The sequence below is a fragment of the Gracilinanus agilis genome, chromosome 2 (assembly GCF_016433145.1).
Source record: "Gracilinanus agilis isolate LMUSP501 chromosome 2, AgileGrace, whole genome shotgun sequence".
Classification (NCBI taxonomy): Eukaryota; Metazoa; Chordata; class Mammalia; order Didelphimorphia; family Didelphidae; genus Gracilinanus; species Gracilinanus agilis.
Genome location: NC_058131.1, coordinates 1,953,341 through 1,970,938, shown reverse-complemented (window position 1 = coordinate 1,970,938; position 17,598 = coordinate 1,953,341). Strand labels below are relative to the sequence as shown.

The 17,598-nt window shown below is 53.7% G+C and overlaps 1 protein-coding gene across 1 annotated transcript in view; it reads left to right on the top strand.

Moving 5' to 3' along the window:
* Positions 1 to 14,870: 14,870 nt before the first annotated feature.
* LOC123234459 (b(0,+)-type amino acid transporter 1-like) overlaps positions 14,871 to 17,598 on the top strand; it is a 19,196-nt gene continuing 16,468 nt past the window's right edge. Inside the window, exon 1 of the mRNA XM_044660358.1 lies at positions 14,871 to 15,608. Within this exon, the coding sequence (XP_044516293.1) occupies positions 14,871 to 15,608 (738 nt within the window). The remainder of the gene's footprint in view (positions 15,609 to 17,598) is intronic.

The window sequence follows — 17,598 nt, the reverse complement described above, 5'->3', positions numbered from 1 at the left end:
GAGACACACAGGGCACACTCACAACAACATGGCCGCCGCCGCTACCGCTGCCGCCGCCGCCGCCTCCCGGCCGCGCGCCCGCCGCCGAGGACGCCGACGTGCGCGCCGCCGCCGCGCGAGGAACCTTGGGAGCGCCTGGGGCCCGGGCCCCTGGGAACGCGCGCACAGTCGCTCCGGCGCCCGCCGGCTAGGGAGCGCGCACGCAGCGCAACCCACCCTCCCTACGTCCCTGTGGGGGGCCCCCCTTGGACGAGGAGAGCGCATCAGCTGCGCGGGCTCCCTCTTCCGTCCCACCCATTGGCTGGGGGCGGTGGCGGCTGCGCGCGCACCCTCCGGCCGGCTCTACCCCGCCCTCCTGGAGGGGAGGGACCACTTCCGAATCTCCCCTCCCCCACTTCCTGCCGAGCCCCTCATTGTTCTGGCCCCTCGTGGGCTAGCCTCCCCCCACTTTGACTTGGTCGTGGGAGCCGCCTCCTGGAAGGTTCCCCTACTTTTCCTCCCCAGCATCCCCGTCTCCACCCCCATCCTCCAGGTGTAAAAGAGGGGGCTGGGTTTAGAGAACCGGAGCTGGGGCACCTCCCTGCTGCCTGCCTCAATTTACCCCTCTGTGCAATGGGGCTAAGACCAACACCTTCCTCCCAGGAGCCAGCCCAGTGTCTGGGGGAAGGAACCCTGCTTGCCTCCATTTTCCCATTTGTCCCACCTTCTGCTCAGATTCTGGGGGTTGGGGGTGATGGCTTTGTTCTCATAGACCTGTATCCAATGGGCTCCATTCCTGCTTGAATACTGGCCATCCCTTTTCCTCCCCACATCAGAAGCACCCCTGTCCGCTTAAGCAGGTTGGGGACATGAGCAGATGAGCCAAGAAAGAGGCCTCTCTACCCCCCAACGAACCCAGGACACCGTTCAAGGCACTGCTTACTGAGCAGGAAATGTCCCACCAGGGCAGGAGGAAGTGCTTGTAGTTGTCAACTTGAAATCTGGAAACCCCAAGTTTGTCCCTGTTCCCCAGAGAACTTGCTTGGGAGAGTTCTCAGACTTCCACGTCAGACGGAATAATAGACCTTAAAGTACTTAGACCAGTGATGGGCAAACTATTCCCCGCGGGTCAGATCCAGGCCGTAGTTTGCCCATCACAACCTTAAGCAATTCCCTAATCCCTACATCTGGATGTGGAGGCGGAGTGATTAGGCAAATGCTTAAGGCAGTGATGGGCAAACTACGGCCTGGATCTGACCCGCGGGGAATCGTGTGCCCATCACTGACTTAGACCTAAGCAGATGCTAAGAACCCGTTTAGTCTTAGAAGTGGGCCCCATTGGATCAGAGCTGCTTCCCAAGAGGACCAACACCTGGGCAGGGACCATCCTTTTAAAATCTATTGTAATTAGGCCACTCTCCGGTACCCCGCCCCAGCAGGCCTGGTTGTATCCTGTCTGGGTAGTTTGGACACTCCCCTTTCCTTGTAGCCATGGTACTGTCCATCGAGCATGTGTCCATGTCCTCAGAGCCCCAGAAAGGTATGTGAGCTCCCCAAATTCCAAATAGTGGACACTAGCTCTTTCCTGATTCTGACTAACAGTTCTGTGGTTTTTTCCAAGTTAAGTCTCCAGGGGAGAACCTTGCTCTAAGATATGGGCCCCTTTCTAATATCTCCATCCGCCCCCCCCAGAGGAGCCTGGCTAGCCTGCTATTGGGGAGACACAAAAAAAGGAAGGCGGTAGGGGTTAATGGAGCGCCCACTATGCACCCAGCTCTGAAGGTAGAGCCCACTGTACCCAGGCACTGGGCTAAGCATTTTACAATGATCTCATTGGACCCTTCCCACAAATGGCCAGAGTTGTCCCTCTCTGACAGATGGGGAAACTGAGGCAGACAGGGTCCCCTGGCTACGAAAGTGCCTGGGGCCAGGGTTGAACTCCAGTCTTCCAGATTCCAGGTCCCAGCAGTGCTACTGCCAGGTTGAGTGGCTACATACATGCAAAGTGTACCCCACTTCCCTTTTTATAAATTATTAAGACACAATGTTAACAGAGTGAGCCTGACTGGGCGGGAGCCCCTAGAGCACTGCAGTGCTTTCCATTGCCTTACCTGGACCTCAGTTCCAAGGGTGAGAAGTGGACATTGAGGAGACCTTGCAAACTTCAAAGTCCACCCCCTGCCACCACTACTGAAAAAGTCCCCCTCTCAAGCCACCGCCCTAAGCCAAATGGTCCAAAGCTCCGGGAAAGTCCCTTCTTGACAGGAGAAGCCTGCTACAGTGAAGTGAGGGGTTTATGCCATTCTTACAAGGCTGGAGACAGAGTGTGGCTTCACAAGGGACACATAGGAGCAAATTCACATCTTCAAGACATGATCGAGGCTTGGAGGCTCCTACAAAGAGGAGGACTATCTGGGAGGGGCTGATGCGGACAATCCCGCCATTGGGTTGGATACGATGGGAGGACTCAAGATGGGGACTGGAGGCTTGAGCAGTGGGGATTTGGGGGACCTAAGACCATCAGCCTGGGACTCGCGACCGACTCCCTTAAGGCTTTAAGGCCTTTGTAAGGATTGGGTGGGGGGAGGGGGTCCTCGAAAGGAGCTGGGAGCGGGACACACCAGCTTTTACCAGCTTTTTGGAGATATCAATAACTCTTCATAGCTTGAGAAGAACATGCTAATTTCTCACTCCACCCACAAGGAAACTCGTCCTGGGTGACTTCAGAAAACTCCTCCAGCATGCTAATACAAGGCAATCGGGGTCAGGGAGAGATCTGAACACAAGACTTCTTTGTGTCAAATTCAGCAGAAAACCAGAGGGAAAAGGGATTTCTGGGGAGCTCACCAGAGGCTGGCCATCCTGTTGGGAAGAAGAGGAGGCAGCCCTCAGTTAGCCTCCGGTTCAGTCCAAAGGGAGGGAGGCAAACCTTCAGTCTTTACTCTGGACTGGACCTCAGTTTACCCCAAAGGTGAAGCTCCCAAGCCCAGCATCTTTACCTGTTCCGTTTGGGGAAAAGCTTAAGGCTGAACTTTGTAGCCCAGCATTAGGTCTCTGTGGTATTTTGCCTTTTGTTTCTCCAACACTATAAATGGTTAATACAAGGCTCGAGTCAGAGACAGCGACAAGACAAGAGTGTCAACTGCCTGTTGGTTCTTCCTCTCCTAGCAGAGATGTTTGCATTTCTCTAACTCTGGGTCATGGTAAGGAGGACAGATTTGTGCCAGGCAGGGAGAGGACTGAGTCTTTCTTTCATGTGGCACAGGAATTGGATGGAAAGATCAGCAGGAAGAGCTGTTGCCTCTCTTCTGAGAGAGAGGCTTCTCAGCCACAGCACTCTCTGGAGAACAATGGAAGTGCTTTTCAGGGGGTTAAGAGACTGAGCTGCTAAAGCCTCCCTGTCCCCTCCCCCCATCTTAGACAGGGTGTGTGTTATTAGAAATTTTGTACTTTTAAAACTACATTACCCAGGAACCCACTGACTTCCTGTCATTATGTACTGATGTAGACAGGGGATAAATTTGGTGGATTTCCGGGGCTAGATCTCTCTCCTTCCAATGGTGGCTTGCAGCTGGGAACATGGGTTGTTTGAATAGGTACATTAGCCATGGGCATATGGTTTTATTTTGTTACCTTTTTAATCCTTTACTCCTAATGACTGCTAGTCAACCTTTTAAAAATATAATATTGAAATTATTATTTTATTATTATTATTATTCCTATTGACTCCCAGAGGAGCATAGGGCCGCAACCATCTCACGCCAACGGACTCTGTTCTGGGCAACTTCCACCAACTGGGCATATCTTTGCCAGGTCTTTTTTGGCCTTCCGACTTTTCTCCTCCCTGGTGGGTTCCATATTTTTTTTTTCATAGCGTCCTGACTGATGGGATACTGAATTGTTCTTTCCCAGAGTCTGGTATTGGAGATCTTTTCAGGCCATCTGATGTTGAAGATTTGACGTAGGCCTGGAGTTTGTTGGCTTTTGCCAGCACGCGTCGTGGACTCTGTTGGAGAGCCATCTTCCAGACTAGGCGATCGTTGGTTTTGTTGGTTTAATGAGGTTGCAGTTTCTATAGCAAGTGAGATTTTTACGGGGTGAGGTTGCTAGCCCCGCGCCCAACCCTCCTCCTTTTTCAGCCGGGCTTGGGACCGTCCTTGGCGGAGTTAAAATTATTATTATTATTACATATTATTATTACATATTCATTTTAATTTTTACAGGTGTCAGGTGGGGCCCAAAGAGAGCTGGACAACAGCAGACCCTCAGAAGAGGAGAGCAGCAGAGGAAGGGAAACGGGGAAAGCACAGAGTTCGACAATGGCTTCTGGAGATCTGCCTTGGGCAGGCGAGTGCCGCTAGGTATGGATGTCCTGTCTGAGACCCTTGCACAGATCCACTTTTCCCAGGGAGTGCGTCCGTGACAGTGAGCACAACATGTAATTGTTACTTGTTTGTGAATTAAACATCCTGTCTTTAAACTGTGTCATCTGGCTGACTAGAGAAAGTCAACATGTTGCTTGTGGCTTGGGAGCAACGGTTCAAAGAGGATTCTGACCCACTCAGTCTTTCTTTTCCTCAGCCAGTGCCTTCTTTTGTGGGCTGAGAACCCACTGGGGGCCACAGGATGGACTTCTACCTTTAGAGATAGTCTCAGCCAGGGTTATTGTGGATTTAAAAAGGGGAGTATAGATAAAATGCTCCGCATAACCATCATCATGGCAGCCAGGTAATAGGTAGATGGAAAAGAATGCGAGACCTATAGTCAAGAAGACTTGAGTTCAAATTCAGCTTCAGATAATGACTTCAGACAATGGGACCTTAGGCAAATCACTGTCTGTTTGCCTTATTTTCCTCATCTGTCAAATGGGCATAATAGCAGCATTGACTTACCTCCCAGGCTTATTGTACTGATCAAATGAGAGAATAATTGCTAAATGCTTGGCACGGTGCCCGGCATTTAGAAAGTGGGGCATAAATGTCAGGTTATTGTTGCTCTTATTATCCAGGCCGAGCAGACTGCCTGTCTGGAGATAACGGCCATTCCCAGTTCCACTAACTTTCTTTCCTCCTTAGGTCAGAGACTGATCTTGAGTTGGAAAGTTCAAGGCAGAAGCTAAGCTCCCATCAGACAGCCACTCGGGAAAGGCTCCGGGGAGGGGGGGAGCTCAGCCGTGGCCAGTCAGGGCTGACTTGTCCTCGGGGCCTCCTTGAGAGCACCAGTCTGGCGGGGTCTGAGCAGGAGCAATCCCACCTTGATCCTGCCGCCTCCACATGGATTCCCATGGAGAAGACCTGTCCCAGGGCTCCCCAAGGCCCATGCAGCTCTGGAAGCCCCCAAGGGTTGGACCAGCAGCAGCTTCTGCCCACAGGCTCATCCTGTACTTCAGCGAGTCTCATGGGAACACTCAGGACTTGGGTTCTGGGTTTGCTATTACCCTTTCAGACACAGAGGGAAGTCTAGCACCTGGCTAGTGTTTGCTACAAGGGCATGGCTAGGAGGTCCACCTCAGTCATCCTTGGAATTAGTCTGGAACACAGGCCTGGAGGTGCCCAGAACAAGGGCAGCCCCTAACTTGACTCCTAGAGGTGCCCTTCAGAGGCATAGGAGGGTGGCAGCTCTTGGCCAGTGGCCCCAGTCTTCCCTAGGGTGCCTGAAAAACATCTTTAGTTGCTCCTTGCATCCCTTGCCAACATCCTCCTCTAGCTTTTCGGCCCTAAATTCCAATAGAAGCCTCTTCTTTCCTCACTCTTCCAGCTTTTGCAGGCCGCTGCTCTCCCCAAAGCAACCAGCGATCTCTTAGTTGCCAAATCCAGTGGCCTTTTCTCAGTCCTCACCCTTCCTGGCGTCTCTGCGGCCCTGGACCCTATTGGTTGCGTCCTTTCTCTAAGTCCTTGGGGGATGCTTCCCTCCTGGTTCTCCTCCTACCTCTCTCGACTGCTCCTTCTCTGTCTCCTTGCTGCATCCTCCTGCGGGTCCTGCTCTCTAACCATGGGGGTCCCCTCAAGGCTCTGGCCTAGGCCCTCTCCTCTTCTCCCTCCATCCTACTACCCTCGAGGATCTCCACAGCTCCCAAGGCAATGGTCGGATCTACTCTCTACTGACCTCCAGGCCCACCCCTCTGACGTGTCCAGAATTCAAGTCATCCCCCTCGCTTCCTCCCTCCCTCATATTATGGTAGGGGGCTCCCCCCTCCTCCCAGACCTTCAGGCACGCAGGCTAGAAGTCTTGCTCATCACTATCTCTCAATCCCTCCCTCCCTCCCCCCATATCCCATCTGTCGCTAACCTCAGTTCCTAAGCATCAAGAGCCTACTATGTGTCAGGCCCTGGACGAAGCTCTGAGGAGGCAAAAAGAGGCAAAAGACGGTCCCTGCCCTCAAGGAGCTGACCTGGAATGAGGCAAGAGGACACAGATATACCGGAGCAGCTACAGGCAGCCAAGTCTCAAAAAAATGAGCCTGATTGACCGGGAAGGCACTAGAATGAAGAAGGGCTGCCCAAGGCTCCCAGGAGGGGATGGGCTTTGGGGTGCAACTTAAAGGAAGGCCAGGAAGGCAGGAGGGAGAGTCTGCTAGGCAAGGGGAATAACAGGGAGGGAAAGAGAGGGAGGGGGAGAAGCAGACTGAGACAGAGAGAAAGAGAGGGGGAGGAGGGAGGAGAGAGAGGCAGAAAGAAGGGGAAGGGAGAGGGGGAAGAAGGAAGGAGGGGGGAGAGGCAGAGAGAGACAGAGGGACAGGGAGAGAGGGGGGAGGAGGAAGGGAGATGGGGCAGAAAGAGAGAGTGAGAGCACATGTTTCTATGAAGATGTCAGAAGGAGGAGGGGCGTCATGGAAGTGAAGAATCCCTGCTCTGGCCCTTGGGTCGAAGAGGAAGGTCTCCCATAGCCTGGCAGAGGTGTCGAGCCTGAGTGATTCCTCATCAGAGATGCCCAGCACAGCCCCCCCCCCCCACTGCCCTGACTTTGTCTCCCTGCTTGTGTGCAGGCCCCTCTCTGGGCTTCTTCTGATGGAGGTTCCAGGCCAGTCATTTCAGTCACAGGGTCTGGGAGGCGTCGCTGCAGACGGTTCCGATGAGGACCGAGGTGGCCGCCGGTCCTGCTCAGACTCAAGGGCCGTCTCTAGGGCGACAGGACCAGGCAGAGGTCACCGGGAACCTGGCCAGGTATTCCTTAACTGGTCCCCACGCTGCAGCTGTGGGAATATTTGGGTTGGCAGGAGATAGGGTGGAGCCTGTTATGGGGAAGCAGGCCAGCTGGGAGGAGTCTGCTCCCCTGTTCTTCAGGGCTGCTGGGCTGGCCAGTGGTGTGGGCACAAAGACAGTGGAGGGGGCTGGGCTGTGGTGATCCTGCATCACAAGGTCAATGGCAGCCGCATCCTAGAATAAATGCCCAATCCGGGGTCAGAGGACCTCAATTCAAATCTCAGTTCTGTTATCTACTATCGAGGTGACCCTGGCAACTTGATTAACTTCTCGGGGCCTCAGTTTTCCCATCTGGAAAATGGACCCGATAATCTCTAAAATTCCCTATGAATCTGGGCGTTCTGAATCTCTCCTTGGGATCTCAGACCTACCTGTTTGGGAGAATATGGAGCCTTTGGGGTCAGATCTACTGGGACCCTGAAAAGAGTTGGCTCTGGACAAAGTCCCTGGTGGGGGGGAAGAGGGGGATGTTATGTCCAGCCCAGGTTATTGCTTCCAAAGTGGAAGGAATATAAGAGAGGCCACACAGTCACCTCCTTTGGACACTTCAGGAGATCTCTGAGCCCTCAGCCTGGCTGGCACGGATCCTCTGCACTATCCTCTTGCTTTTATGGCTCTCCATCCTGGGAACATCATAAGGGTTGGATAGGAGGACAGACGTCAAGCTGGGAGGCCATCGACACTGGCCCCTCCATTCACTGAGGCCCAAGTCCGCGTCCCCCCACCTGGGATCCACCCAAGCCTCCGAGCCAATCTGTTCTCTCTCAGCCTCCCCTCATGGCCGGTTCATGTGCTACTGGCCAGACGGGACCTCGTACCATACTCTGCAGCATTCTTCTTCTCCACTATCAGCAGTCATATGCTCTGGGGCTTGTTTACCTCCACAAGGTGCCTCCTCCCCCTTTATCTCACCTGTTGCTGTGACTCAACAGCGACGGTGGATCTCCATGATTCACGGCCACGCAGTTTCCCCAGAGTATTATTGCTGTAAGGATGACCTTTGGTGCCAAGACGCGGCTTGGGGCAGCCTAGAATGGCACCACCCACCTTCCCAGAGGCAGTCCAGGCTTCTCTCTTCTTTTCCTTCTTCTTCTTCTTCGGGTCTGGCCCAGCTCACTGTGCCTCAGTCCAGAACACCCACACACTGCGAGACTGGCTCAGCAAGCTGTCTATCCAACATAGCATAAGCTGGGCAAGCAGGGCTCCCGATCCACTTGGTGTGTCCTGTGTGGATGGTCAGGACAAACTCTTTGGACCAAGTATGGATTTCACTGTGGAGGCCTGGAGGATTCCAGCACTTGCTGCAATGTCCTCTCCAAACAGTAACACTTTCGAGATCTGAGGGCACGAGAGATGAAGCTCGATGGCTCCGTCCAACATCTTGGATTGAGTCCTGCACCAAACAGGAACTAGTGCGGACACTCCCACCAAGTCTCTGAGTTGTAAGCAACCTCCTGGCCATTTATTCCAACCTCTCTCTGAGGAAGAACTCTACAATATCCCCAACCAGCGTTGGCCAGCCTCTCTCTGAAGCCTTCCAGGATGGAAAAGCCCATCGTGTTTTTGGAAGACTCTCCTTGCCTGGAAGCCATTGCTGATGTCCTGCCTTAATCTGGCCTTTCTGACTTTGCCCAGTGCTTACATTTATAGCCTCGATGGCCAGCATCATACAGGTTCTTTTTTTTTTTTTTAAGCCCTCACCTTCTGTCTTGGAGTCAATACTGTGTATTGGTTCCAAGGCAGAAGAGTGGTAAGGGCTAGGCAATGGGGTCAAGGGACTTGCCCAGGGTCACATAGCAAGAAAGTGCTTTAGGTCAGATTTGAACCCAGGACCTCCCATCTCTAGGCCTGGCTCTCAATTCACTGAGCCACCCAGCTACGCCCCCTACAGGTTGTTTCTTGAGATGTCCTCTCCCCTTTCCAGATGGAGTCTGCCTAGCTCAGGAACGCTCCAGACAGGAGCAGGGGCTTGTGCTTAAATATCTAAATCGCTTGTGCTTCCTGCCCCTGGAATTGAAAAAAGGCTTACGTTCTCCCCTACTGTTGTTGCTTTTTTATGAAGTGACTCTTTTAACAGACTTCACAGTGAGTTGGATCTCTCAAAAGTAAACACGCTTTTCACATACTTCCTCTCTAACATCCAAGAAGGGCTGTCTTGGGTAGCGAGGCTACAGCCTGCCATGTGTGATGCACCCTGACTAGGGCTACAGAACTGAAAGGGATTTTAGAGATGATCTTACCCATCCTCCAATCATATGGACGGCTAAAGGGAAGCCCACAGAAGTGGAAGGATTTGCCCAAAGTCACAGTGTCACGGAGCCAAGCCCAGGGAGCACTGGGAGCTGAGTCCAAATCTGGCCTTACATCTTCAAGTCTTTTCTTTTCTTCTTCTTCTTTTTTTTTCTTTTTTTTTCTTTTAAACCCTTAACTTCTGTGTATTGACTTATAGGTGGAAGATTGGCAAGGGTAGGCAATGGGGGTCAAGTGACTTGCCCAGGGTCACACAGCTGGGAAGTGTCTGAGGCCGGATTTGAACCTAGGACCTCCTGTCTCTAGGCCTGGCTCTCAATCCACTGAGCTACCCAGCTGCCCCCTTTTCTTCTTCTTCTATGAAATGACGTCCTGACATCTCATTTGTGTGTATCCTGGCTTCCAGCTATGTTACTCACATAGATCTCTCTCTCTCTCTCTCTCTCTCTCTCTCTCTCTCTCTCTCTCTCCTCTTTTTAGAGGAAAATAAGTTCCCAGGGTTAAAAACATCCTGGCCAGAAACCCCACTTGAACCTGGGGAGACATCCCGTACCCTCTAACATCTCCAGGAAATGAGCCTCGCCAGTAATTGGCTGCAGACTCTGGCCTGTGTCTGCCTCTTGGTCAAGCTGGGAGTTCAGGGCCAGCTTCCTGGAAGGGGTAGCATCCCTGTGCAATTCTGCAGTAACAGCCACACAGCCCTTGGGCTTGGCTGCTTGCAGGGACACGATTGCAAACTGGGAGGAGGTGGCTCCTGAGATGCCATGTTATTAAAACTATTGTTGGGAGGCCGAGTGCCAGCGGAGGAGTCATCCAGACCAGTTTGGCAGGAATGAAGAATGAGGATGGTGTTGAAGCAAAGCTTGAAAATAAAGAAGTTGGTCTGCTCTGGTGCAAAGGCCTGGGAGCCCAGAGGCCTTGAACCTTCTGCTTACTAGCTCTGAACCTGTGGAGGAGGCCCTTCTCCTGCCTCAGCATGTCTTCTCATCTTCAGAACGAAGGCAGGAGATGCTCTTCATGCTTGTCTGTTCTGGACTCAATCAAACTGAATCCATTTGCCCCCAGAAGCCAGAAGACACACTAATAACTCACATTTCTAAAAGGCTTTGTGACTGATCAGAAGATTTCCTCCCAACAGCCTTGGGATGTAGAGTGTTTCTCCATCTTATTTGCCCCAAGTGACACAGACAAGAAGCCAAGACCACAAGGATTTATTAAGCCCCTTCTATGGGCCAGGTTAAGTGCTGAGGGAACATAGCAGGCAAAAATAGTCACTGCTCTCAAGGAGTTTACCATCGAAGCAATTCACAAATGAAAAATCAGAGCACCTGAACTCGTCTTCTATCTCCCAATCCAGTTATTCCTTTTTTTTTAAAGTAACTTTATTTTTACATGGTTACATGATTCATGTTCTTTCCTTCCCCTCCTCCCACCCCCTCCTATAGCCAATGAGCAATTCCACTGGGTTTTACATGTCACTGATCAAGACCTATTTCCATATTATTAATATTTGCAATAGAGTGATCATTTATAGTCTACATCCCCAATCATATCCCCCATAGAACCATGTGATTGATCATATGATTTTCTTCTGCATTTCTGCTCCCACAGTTCTTTCTCAGGATGTGGACACATTCTTTCTCCTCAGTCCCTCAGGATTGTCCTGGGTCATTGCATTGCTGCTAAGAGCAGAGTCAGTTACATTTGATGGTGCTACAATGTATCCGTCTCTGTGTACAATATTCTCCTGGTTCCGCTCCTTTCACTCTGCATCACTTTCTGGAGGTCTTTCCAGTTCACATGGAATTCCTCCAGTTCATTATTCCTTTGAGCACAATAGTATTCCATCACCAACAGACACCACAATTTGTTCAGCCATTCCCCAATTGAAGGGCATCCCCCCAATCTCCAATTTTTGCCACCACAAAGAGCGCGGCTATAAATATTTTTGTACATGTCTTTTTCCTTATTATCTCTTTAGGATATAAACCCAGCAATGGTATGACTGGATCAAAGGGCAGGCAGTCTTTTAGCGCTCTTTGGGCATAGTTCCAAATTGCCTGTCAGAATACAAACCAGTTATTCTAAACGAAGTAGAAATGGGCTCTTCCTCATCCCCATTCCCTCAAAAGACATGGAAGAAAGTCCTAGAACCTGAGTTGTCCAACAATGGTAAGGCTTGCCTCATAAAGTAATGAGCTCCCTGTCACAAAAGGGCTTCAAGTAAAAGGCTGGAGAATCATCTTTATAATGCCAGCTGATACGTAGGTTAGCCTACGGTTTGTATGTTATGGACTTTCCCAATATTGTTGCAGGAATGGTCTTGTTTGAAAGAGTTATAAAAGCCCATTTGAATGAATAGAGGACCCCGCAGGTCCTTGGCATATCTGGCTTCTGTGACTCAAGCATGAACAGAGTGCTGGTTCTGAGCTCAAATCTAATTTCAGATACTAGCTGTGAGACCCTGGGTAAGTCATTTAACCTCAGTCTGCCTCCGTTTCCTCATCCATCAAATGAGGCTGACAACAGTCCCTCCTTCCCAGGTGGGTGCAAGGGTCCCATGAGGACATATTTGTGAAGGGCTTGGCCCAGCACCCAGTAGGAGCTATCAAAGTGCATATTCCCTTTCCTTCCACTAGAGTTCAAAGTCCTTTACATACATTTTCTCCTTTGAGGGCAGCATCACAAAGCTGAGTGTCCCCATTTCAGAGAAGGGGTTCCTAACAAGGGGATCCTTCCTGGTTAACAACCAGCTCTCCAAGCGAAAAAGGTAGACAAGACACACTTTCAATTTAATCCACATGAATGTCTTCATCATGTTCTCTCTTTTTTTTCTAACCCTTCCCTTGTGACTTAGGATCGATACTGTGTATTGGTTCTAAGGCAGAAGAGTAGTAAGGGCTAGGCAAAGAGGCTGATGTGACTTGCCTAGGAAGTGTCTGAGGTCCTTTTGAACCCAGTACCTCTCATCTCCAGGTCTGGCTCCCTACCTACTGAGCCACTCAGATGCCTTCTCCATCACTTTCTTAAGTCTAGAGTGATTCCCCAAGTGGGCGCCAGCGCCCCCTGGTGAGTGCTGCAGCGATCCAGGAAAGCGGTGATGGCCACACGTGCATTGATCTTTCCTATTAATTGCTATTAAAATTTAAAAAAATTTAATTTCCAGGGGGCTAAGGAATATTTTTTCTGGAAAGGGGGCGGCAGGCCAAAACAGTTTGGGAACCACTGGTAGACCGAGGTCAAGTGACTTAAGCCATTCCCTTTCTCCAATCCCAGGGCCTCTTGCTCCTTTCAGAGCTTCCTGTGTCCCGTGTCTCCTTGACAACTGGTGTCTCCCCTTGGGGACAGGCTGATGCCAAAGCCAGCCGCCTTCCGCCAGGCTGGGCACAGAGGGGCCACTTAGGAACGTTTGTTGACTCCATTTGCCCAGTGCCCTCAAGTTGGCCTTCAGGAGCTAGAAATGTTTAGCCTGGAGCACCAGGACAGCAGGGGAAAGAACTGTCCAGGAGGTGAGGGATTAGGCCCCAGTGGGTAGAATTATGAAGAGGCAAGTTAAAAACAGCTTTCTAACCTTCTCTCCCAAAGGGAATGGGCTGCCTCAGGCTCAGAAGGCAGAGCAGGAAGGAGCCTTTGAGGTCACCGAGTTGAACCCCCTACAGATTATAGAAGAAGACAATAAGGCTCGGGGCATCGGAGAGACTTGGCCATCAGAGAGGTGGATTCAAATCCAGGTCCTCTGACTCAAGGCTCTTCCCAGAATAAGTGCCCCCCCTTCCAGAGATCTTCAGTCCTGCCAGGGGAGAGGAAGAGAGAAATCTTGTTCAGGTGTGGGTGGCCATGGAAGCCCCTGCCAGCTGTGACATTCTGGGATCGTGACTCTGGGAAGCAGCACCCTGAGGCGGCTGGACACCCTAGATGGGACCCTGCAGTGATGCTGGCTAGAATGGAAGTGGGTTTCCATGGTTACAGCTATGCAGGGCAGAAGACATCTTGCCAGAGGGTCTGCCTACATGCCTAGCCTTCTTTGTCTGGGTGCCAGGTTCCCCCACGGCCCCCAGCCCCAAGGGTTCTCTTTCCCTCCTAGTGATCCCCTCGCCGTCACTTTCTCTTTTGTCCCAGAACTGTACCAAGCCTCCAGGCTCGGGGACTTTGTTGGGGCTGAGGTGGGCTGCTGGGAGCCCTTCGGGGAGGGGGCTGATCTGGGCTCAGGGTGCCCGAGTCTCTGGGCTGCGGCAGAATTAGCCCTCCACCGATACCTCAAATGGGCCTCTGCCCCTCCTCCTTTCTAAGCTGGCGTTGAGTGCCCGTCTGCCTAATTCTAACTCAGCGGGCACAGCTGTGGATGGTTCTAGTAGAAGGGGCCTTAGGCTAGCTCTGGTCAAGGACCCCTGGGGCTCCTCCATGGAGAGATGGCAAAAGTTCCCTCTAAGGCAGTTAGCGGCTTCCTTCCTTTGGGGCCTGCTTGGAGGAAGGTCCGTCTGGAGGCTGCCCCAGCCTGGGACCCCTGATCTGGGCCAGCACTCTCATTGGAAAAAGGAGGAAAGCGAGGCTGAGGGAGGGCGGATGTCTACCCTGCGCCATATTTCTACAGGACTTCCCCTCCTCTCCTCACCCCTATAGCAGGATTGTGGCAGGAGATGCCTCCAGGCTCTCCCCTCTCCAGTCCATCCTCCATCCAGCCACCCAAGTGGTTTCCCTAAAACCCAGGACGGGCCACTTGTCAGCCCCCACTCAATAAACTCTGACTCCCTGTTGTCTCTGGGAGCAAATATGAAAAGCACTGCTTGGCGTTCGAAGTCTTTCGTAGGCTGCCTCCTCCCTCCACAGGCTCCTCACATCTCCCTCTCGGTCGACACAGTGGCCCTGGCTTTCTGATGGCCCCCTGAACAAGGCCCTCTGTCTCCCAGCTCCCAGCATCCTCTCAGGCTGTTGCTCAGGCCTTGAACCCTCTCCCTCCTCTGCTCTAATTAGGACCTCCCAGGCAGCTTCCTTTAAATCCCCATTCAAATCCCCCCTCTTCCAGGAAGCCTCTCCTTCCCTCCATCTATTCATGACTTCTTTTTTTCCCTGCCTCAAGCATGGCTGGACAGATTCACTTGCAGGTTGTCTCCCCATTAGACTGGGAGCTCCTGGAGGGCAGGGACCGTCTTTTTGCCTCCTCGTATGCCTGGGGTTTAGCACCGCACCAGGCACAGAGTAGGTGCTTGATTAACGATAATCTTGCTTACTAGCAAAGAGCTGAGCCCAGATTTGCACTCGGTTCCCTGCCTAGAATGCAGAGTGTTCTTCTACCTGCAGGGCCCCGCCTTTCCACCTACTGGTTCAGGGCCCTTTGTCCTGTTGGCCAATCTCTGGATATAATCATTAACTTGGCCCAGAATCAGGCTCAGTCTCTGCCCCTCAATGCCCACAGTGCCTGTTGGCACCGGCTCTGAGAGCATGAGGAAAGAGGAGGAGAGGCCTCCGAGTGCTGCGGATGCAGAGCCCACCAAGCTCCGGCTTCGAAGGGAGCTGGGGCTGGCCAGCTCTGTGTCCCTGATCGCGGGCTGCATGATCGGCTCTGGGATCTTCATGAACCCTCAGCAAGTCATCTACTACATGGGGAGCCCCGGGGGCAGCCTGGTCATCTGGGCTGCCTGTGGTCTTCTGGCCCTGCTGGGGGCCCTGAGCTACGCTGAGCTGGGTACGTTCATCCCCGAGTCGGGGGGAGACTACATCTACATCCTCAGGACCTTGGGGTCTCTCCCTGCCTTCCTGGTGATTTATGCATCTACGCTGCTGATCAGACCAGCCGGAATCGCCGCCATCTCCTTGAGCTTTGCCGAGTACGTGGTGGCCCCCTTCTACCCCGGCTGCCCCTCGATACCTTCAGTGGCCGTCAAATTCGTGGCCGCCATCTGCATCCTGGTCCTCACCTTGGTCAACTGCTGGAGCGTGAGGCTGGCCACCGGCCTGATGAACGTGTGCACGGTAGCCAAGGTGTTGGCGCTGCTGGTCATCATCGGCGGGGGCCTCTGGGTCCTGGGCCAGGGTCAGGCCGGGGCTGCCCTGCAGAACGCCTTTGCCGGCACCAGCCAGCAGCTGGGGAGCATCAGCATCGCCTTCTACCAGGGCCTCTGGTCCTTCAACGGGTGGAATAACCTCAATCTGGTGATGGAGGAGCTCCAGAACTCCAACGTGAGTACCCTTCCTCCTCCTCTGGCAGTCCCCAGGTCTGACCCGAACCCAAGGCCAGCAGCTACGAGGGGCAGATGACCTCGTCTTACCTCATATTCCTAGGCCTGCAGAGAGGCCGCAGGAAAGGGCTTCACCTCCTTCCCCAGCCCCACAGGAGCTTTGGGGTAGGGAAGGTCCGAGCACCCACTGGGTACCCGCTATAGACCTTGGAGCTGAGGGCCCAGGCAGAAAAAAGGCGATGCCTAGGACGTGATGGTCCCCCACCCTAGCAGTCATAAAGCATTTTGAGTCACCTTATTCCACCCTCGCCACAACCTGAGATGCCCTTTCAACCCCATTTTATAGAAGGAAAAACCAAGGCTGAGAACTGCTAAATATGGCTGTGCTCCTTCGGTCACACAACTAGTGAGTGTCTGAGCAGGCTTCCAACCCAGGGGTCCCTCGGAAAGATGACGGGGTCTCTGACTGTGTCCCGGGGACCCAGCAGGAGCCCAAAGAAAGAGGCTGCAGGGCGGGGGGAAACTCCATCCAAGTTCTCCAGGATCACTGGAGAAGTGGCTGAGGGGATGGAGGCAAGTTTTCCCCAGAGATCAACCGGTTAGGCTGTCACAAAGAAGAGCTCAGGGGGGGCTGGGAGATGATGGGGGCTTGTATCCCCCCCACAGAGGGCAGTCTGTACCAGCGGGCATCTATCTGGGGCATTCTGGGTAAGAAGAGGAGTGGGGTCGGGCCAAGCTGAGTGAGGTCCCTCCCAGCTTGAAATTCCAATTTTAAAAGGCAGCCAAAGGGCAGCAGGGTGGCTCCATGGATAGAGGGCCAGCCCTAGGGATGGGAGGTCTTGGGTTTAAATTTGCCCTCAGACACTTCCTAGCTGGGTGACCTTGGGCCAGTCCCTTCACCCTCACTGCCCAGCCTTTGCCCTTCTGTCTCAAGAGTTTTCACCAAGACAGAATGTAAGGGTTAAAGGGGGGGGGGGTGGGGGGAAGGCAGAAGGTAAAAGTGACCAGAGAGACCCAGGCAGGGGCAGGGGTCCCGGGGGCAGACCTTGAACCCTTTAATGAAGAATAAGGAGGGAACAGCAGGAAGACTTCTGGAGCCTCACACTTACCAGCTGGGTGGCCATGGGCAAGTCACTTCCCCCTGTTTGCCTCAGTTTCCTTATCTGTAAAAGGAGCTGGAGGACCAAACAGGTGAAAAGGGCTGCACTACAACAGATGTGGCCTTTGTGGGGCTAAAGAGGGGAGGCACTCCTCGGGGGTCACCCCCTCCCTGCCCTGTCCAGGGGCTGGGCCTCAGCTCCAGGCTGCCCTGGGGACTCCCCCGAATTCCCCCCTGGGTGGAGAAGGTGGGTCACCATTAACGAGGGGAGAGCGGGCGGGCCAGCCCCTGCCCCCGCCCCCGCCCCCGCCCTCGCCCTCCTCCTCCTCCTCAGGCCTCCGCTCAGCGGTGAGGGGGGCCTCCCGGCGTCCCTAGCGGCTGCAGCCCCCGGCGGGCCTTTCCCAGGCCTTTTTATTATCTCTCCGCCACCGCGCCTGTTCTCCGGGCTGGTGAATGTTTAATTCCCCGAGGCTGCCCGAGGGGGGCCAACGCCGCGCCCCAAGTTTCTCCCCCCTCCAGGCCCAAGTGTGGCCAATGGACCAAACCCCGAGCCGGGGCGGCGCCTTTCCCAGGTGAAACCCAGGCCCCGGGCCGGCCGCGGCGTCCCTTCCCGCCTCCTCTTCCTCCTCTTCCTCGGCCCGGCGCGGCCCTAGATCCAGGCGGAGCCTTGGCGGGCTGCTCCCCGCCTCTCCCCCTCCCCCCAGGCTCCACACGCCGCCCAGCCTCCTTCTGGGCCGGGAGAAAGTGCTCCATTCACCCGGAGAGCCCCCCGGGGAGGCGGCGCGGCGGCCCCACCGGCTCCTTCCGCACTCCGCTCCTCCTTTAGAGCGGCTGGGAACGCAGCCTTCCTACGGGGGCCCTCGGGGGGAGGAGGGGAGGGGAGGAAGAAAGA